The 6000-nt window shown below is 40.0% G+C and overlaps 1 protein-coding gene across 2 annotated transcripts in view; it reads left to right on the top strand.

Annotated features, from left to right (window-relative positions):
- The first annotated feature begins 3381 nt into the window (after positions 1-3381).
- The window catches only part of ascc3 (activating signal cointegrator 1 complex subunit 3), a 125971-nt gene continuing 123352 nt past the window's right edge, over positions 3382-6000 (top strand). The window contains exons 1-2 of one of the 2 annotated variants that reach the window (XM_020091324.2): positions 3382-3520; positions 4092-4232. In XM_020091324.2, coding sequence (XP_019946883.1) covers positions 4143-4232 — 90 coding nt within the window. In that variant the 5' untranslated portion in view covers positions 3382-3520; positions 4092-4142. Of the gene's footprint in view, positions 3688-4091; positions 4233-6000 lie in introns of both variants that reach the window. The other variant, XM_020091325.2, reaches the window with a different exon arrangement.

The raw sequence follows: 6000 nt of genomic DNA, 5'->3' as shown, positions 1-6000 counted from the left end.
AAACAAAAACATGACTACAATAGAAAACAAAATAATGTACAATATTTATTATATTCCTTAATATGAAAAATCTAAATGTGAATTACCTTATTGGTGTTCCTGCTTCAACTACATTACATGTTACTTATGAATTCAAATTTGATGCCAATTGAAACACATACACTGGCTGGAGTGGGTTTCATTAAATGTGTGAGGCTAAAAGATTTCAGTTCCTTATTTCTGAACTGTAAATTCTAAGAATATAACAGTATGACAATCTGTCTGTTAGAGAAAGACAGATAGAGAGATTGTTATAGTTGCTTTTCCCATGTGGTATTTTGATGCCTAATTCAGGGTTCATTTGAATGAAGCAGTGTAAAGTCAGTTGATTTTGGACTTTGAAGTCAAGTTAGATGTCAGAACTTTGTTTGTTTCATTTTTAAATTTTATCAAATGTTCTCTTTAAGAGCAAATTTAAGAAAAAAACCAAACCCCAAATCCCCACAATTGTTTGACAGGCAAGTTGTACATTTTTCACACATGCTGCACAAATTAATTCCATTGTGATTATTAAGGTATTGGAATGTATTTGATGAAACTCGAGTTTGTGGTTTTCCATCTCTGTTGATTTCACACTGACAAGAAAGAAGAATGTGTGGGCATGAGGGATATGTTCTGAAAATATCAAAGGTGCAGCACTGACTTAATGTGATGCATGCTGTTTTTCACCATAGGTATTCACACAATGCATGCTGGTTAGATATTGTGTCCAACTTCATCCAGTGCTTCAAACATCACATGACCTTAAACATCGCGGGGGCAGGCGGCTGCTGTCAGACCACGCATTAGCTGAAAGCTTCACTGAGAAGCATGATGTGTCTTATGTTTTTATTTTTTTTAATTCAGATGTCTTTTCTTCTCTGTATATCCATAAATGTAAGGGGGTTAACAGCCAAACCCCCTTGTTATATTATCTACGACTTAATTATTAAAATATATATAAATGATTGTAGGGCTAATTTCACATTAGGGATGTAAACAAACTATACAATACAACATTCTTATGAGGAAAAAAAAAGATGTTTCTGCATTTTTAAGGGTTGTTTTCTCAAATCTTTAATTCTCAAAAATACAGACAGAAGTGAACATTTTCTCTCTCTGACACATACTCCATGTGTATCTTTCCCCTCATGTACCTGAGCCCATGCAGGTGGTCATAAAACAGTGCTTTAATATAGATTAGAAGAGAGTTTGGTCGTTGTCATCGCTCACTGACTCAACAGGAAGTAAGAAGTGTCTTTTTCTTCTCCTCATAACTATAGACACACACACCCTAACATATGGCCTACTTTAGCCTCAATCCTATTTTAAACCCTATCACAAAATCCCTATAATTCTGTCACACTAACATCTATTCCTATTTCCTATTCACCCTGTGAAAAACCCCTGTATCCCTTAAAATGCTATTAGTACCCTAACCTGTTCTCTGTCCTCCATACTCAGTACTCCTTTTATCGTGAGATCCTGCGCTCTAATTCCCTCAAACTACTCCTCATTATCTCCCTCTGTGTCTCATACCTCCTACAACAAGAAAAGAGAAATGCCTCTATACTGCTCCTGTGATGTAAACCTTGTGATTCAAATTCAACCTGAAATGACATTATTCACACCAAGTTTTTATGCAAAATGTCCGTTGATATCTATATTGTGTGTGTGCACACATCGCACAAGCTCGCGCCTCTATGCCTTGTATATCCTGATGTTTTTTAACTGTATTCATTAATGATAATTTTGATTTCTGCTTTGCTTAATGGTACTTGTATGTCCATTGATGATCATTTTAATTTTGCCAATATATCTGCCTGCTTGACTTCCACTCAAGGATGCCATTGGAAAGAGATAATCAACTCTCTCTGATGTAATCGGAGGAGCACATGGAACATTTCATAGACAATATCTTGTCTGCATGAGGATTTGACTGACTTAATTCAGTTCATTTCAATTTTATTAGTATAGCCCCAAATCACCACATACATTATCTCAAGGCACTTTACATAGAAGGTCAAGACCTTCAAAATGATAGAGAAACCCCACAGTGTCATTTTGATGACATCTGCCACGACCACTTGGGATGAGCAGAGAACAGTGGGGAGGAGAGATGGGTGGAAAAGAGGGGAAAGAAGAGAGAGAGAGAGAGAGAGAGAGAGAGAGAGAGAGATGGGGGGTTGTTTTCCATCCATAGATGCAAGACACTATGTGCTTCAGTAAGGAAGACTTCCATTCACACAGGATCTTTTGGATTGGGGATGCCACCTTCCCGTGTCTGGAAAGATCTCTACTGAGAAATGAATCGGTGATGAAGGAAGGGAGATTGGACAGGGCTACCTTGGTGGCTGAGAGAAAGAGACAGAGGCAGCACCTGTACAAAACTTCCTGTCCTGACGACTATGTTCACTTTTTCCACCTGATCCAGGACAATGACCACAGAGCTGTTCATCCGAGCGGCCGACACAACGCTGCTGGGGCTGACCTTCTCCCCCACAGCTAGGCTGATGTTCTCCACGCTGCAGGGGAAGGTGGCAGAGATCTTGAGTTTGCGGGGTTAAACATTTAAAGTTCCCGTTGGCCATGGCGCAACCGGCAAGACACCAGTGTGAAATAAGAAAAGAAAACTCCTAAAAAAGCACAAAACTATAAACTACTGTGAATCTTTAACCAATAAACTGTCTGAAAGTAATACCCATTTACAAAAAGAAAAATGACAAAAAAAGAGACAGACAGACAGTTTATAGACACAGAGAGATTTGTTTTAAAAACCACATTTATTTTCGAATAAATAAAGACAATCTTAACACAAAATTATTTCCAAATCATACAGAGATAAAACGTTTTAAAAAGGACTCACAGGAACACAGAGTTAAAAACCAGCTGCCCCTTGACAACAGTGCAGACAGCTTTGGTGAAACACCACAGAGACAGAAACTCATTTTTCATTAGAGTGCGGAATAGAAAATCTCTTCTGACTCTGGCTTTCACTAAAGACACAAACACGGGCATCAGCTCCTCACCTGAAATGTTTTCTCCCTGGTTTTTCCTGCTTTTGTAGATTGCCAGTTTTGCTTGTCCCACTACAAAATTCAACATTTGCCACTTTTTTTGCATGACAACACAAAGTTAGTGACATGTAGAAAAATCAATAACTGTGGGGCAGAGAGCCAGAAGAAGCTCAGTGCATGATGGGAGTTCCCTATAGCATCATAACACTGGTCATGGTGACATGCTGCCTGATGCACTGACAACCTCACTCCCCTGTGAGTGACGTCTATGTTTCTAAACTCCACCCCTGCACAGCACGGTGACATATGACGTCAGCCGCGCTCAGCTCTCCCCTGTGCGAGTGGGAAACGTAGTTCTTTCGCTCTTATTCCGCAGCAAGCGTTCGCCCGTAGACACTACAATACCCAGGATTCCTGAAATACACGTAACCAGTGTTGACATCCACCGGCAGGCCCATTCACTGCCCATGCTACAGGCTGCTCCGGTGAGTTTAGCTCCACGTACTTTTATCCACTCTAAACTTTAACACCAGGGTTTATATCGACAGCCCCACGTGGTGCTAATGCTAACACGGAAGTGGCAGTGAGGTTGTCAAGCTAACACTCGCTAACGTCAACGTCAGGGAGCATCTTTACTCTCGTTGTGTATAAAGTGAGTCAAAGTGACGTCAGTTTAGTGTACGCCGTATTCACCAATTAGTTTTTAACTCCCTTATCATTCCACGTATAATCCCGGTGCCCCAGTTACTCTCCAGCACAGTTAACGCCACTTCCTTATAGACCCAGATCACGTTTTACAAGATGTACCTGCTCTCAGGTGTGTCACTCCGGGTCTGTATCCTGCCGAATACACCCGAAGACCCCAACGATGCATTGCCACTGCAAGAAAATGTGCTACTTCACGTGTGTAGCTGTCGTTTAGAAAGATAACTTAAAATTAACAGCTTTTTGTCTGGAGTTTGGCGCTGAGGTAGACACGTGCTGTAGCGACCTGTCAGTAGAGACCCTCTGTGGTGAAAGCTTTACAGTCCACTTGATCATTTGTGTGTTTGTTAGTTGCAGAGACACAGTGGACGAGCGGTGTGTGGATGAGAGCATCGGAGCATCATGTCTCCACCTCGGCTCACCGGTGCCCTGCGCTCCTTCTCCCATGTCAGCAAAAAGGAGCACGTCACTGAACAGCCCTACGATCTCAAGGTGAGGCCATACACTGAATACCTGGGAATTAGTATTGTCACACTTCAACACGGAGTTTCATTTTGGTACCAAAAAAAAAGAAAGAAAACAGTGACCCTGTTTCCGAATTAGTATTCCTAAAATAACACTGAATGAGTACATGTACCACTGGACACGTTTCTGAAACTGAACATTTACCACCTGTGCATACACATAGAAGACCGAGACGAAGGTGTCTCGACATATATGGTAAGGGCCGACACCAGTGTCGATGTGCTTTAAACAAAAACGTGTGATATCCGAAGCAGAAATAATACATCCTGCTCTGCCTGCTGTGCCATCCCTCACCTGAATGCTAAGGAGAAGAACCAGGTCCGATTCTCTGGACATCATTGATGTCTGGAAATGGCTGTAACATTTTTTTTTTGCTCTGGTCAAAGCTCAAAGCTGTTCTGACAGAGGATATTGGCCCCTTAAAAGTACAGTGAAGGGTGTTGTTTGTGGGATTCAGTCACAATAAAGTGTGTCTTCATAACAATGGAGAACATGTGACACAGTACAACTTTGTGGTTCACTTTTGTTAAGTTTTTGAACAACACTGGGTCCCAATGAAACAGGGATTTGATATACAGTATCAGATCGTGGATAAACACATCACTTTTGTTAGCAGGATGCATGCATCTTTAGTTTTGGAATTTTGTGGGGAAATTACTATATATATATATATGTAGATTATCCTACAAAAATCAATTAATCCACGTAATATAAAAAAGCTGGGCTGAACACAAAGTGTTTTTGAATTTGATATGAATCAGAACATTGTCTTCTGAAATTTAAAACACATTGTCATCAGCTTACTGCAGCAGACGAGAAGAGCAAATAAGAAAAATAATTGGGATTCTGCTCTTACAATTTGTTGGCGTCATAGATGGTATATAAAGATAAACAATGTGTCTCCAATTCCTCCCACCATCCAGAATGTATCTAATTTATCCTGAATACAAACACTGCCATCTTGCGCATTTGGATCCTGACTATACTTATAGCATATTGGGGAAGGGAGCAGCGCTATCCTGATTCCACCAATACATATACTTGACATATTGCGAGCAACCTCAGCTGTGATCTTTGACCTTACACCCCATTTTATTGCATCAAATAACTAATTAAAACCAAACCTATAGAAGATAGATAAAATGACAGAAACCATTTTAGTGATGAATATATTTGACTTTTTAATTTGGTCTGTGTCCCATCCACTACCATGGAGGAGGCAGAATTTATAACCTATACTGCTATACTGTAAACCGCTAGCAGGTGGCAATCAAGATTTTTTTTGGCTTCACTTTTGGGGCCATGTCATGTCGTATATCATTATATACAGTCTGTGGTTGGCACATACTGATAAATGAATTATATTGTGCAGGGGATTGTCTCCATGATGCAGAAACAGTTTATGTATATATATATATATATATATATAAACACATAAGAATTTTCTCAGATTACACCCTATGTGAGCCACAGAAGAAACCTTTGTGTAAATTTGTCGTACGCTCCTTTAATGTTTCACAAATACTATATCCTTACTATCCATCATGAAAAAAGTCAGTTGAATCAAGTCAGCATGTTACCCCTCACACTGAATATTCTACCAGAGTAAGAAATGTGTCGAGCTTTGACACTCACTGGAGGTTTCCCTATTTGGCATCGACTTCAGCTGGCTGTGTTTCTACTCTGAGGAAAGGGGTAATGAGATTTTGCATGTTAGTTGTATTTCAGAAACATT

The sequence above is a fragment of the Paralichthys olivaceus genome, chromosome 13 (genome assembly GCF_024713975.1).
Source record: "Paralichthys olivaceus isolate ysfri-2021 chromosome 13, ASM2471397v2, whole genome shotgun sequence".
In the NCBI taxonomy this organism is placed as follows: domain Eukaryota; kingdom Metazoa; phylum Chordata; class Actinopteri; order Pleuronectiformes; family Paralichthyidae; genus Paralichthys; species Paralichthys olivaceus.
This window is presented reverse-complemented; position numbering and strand designations above follow the sequence as displayed.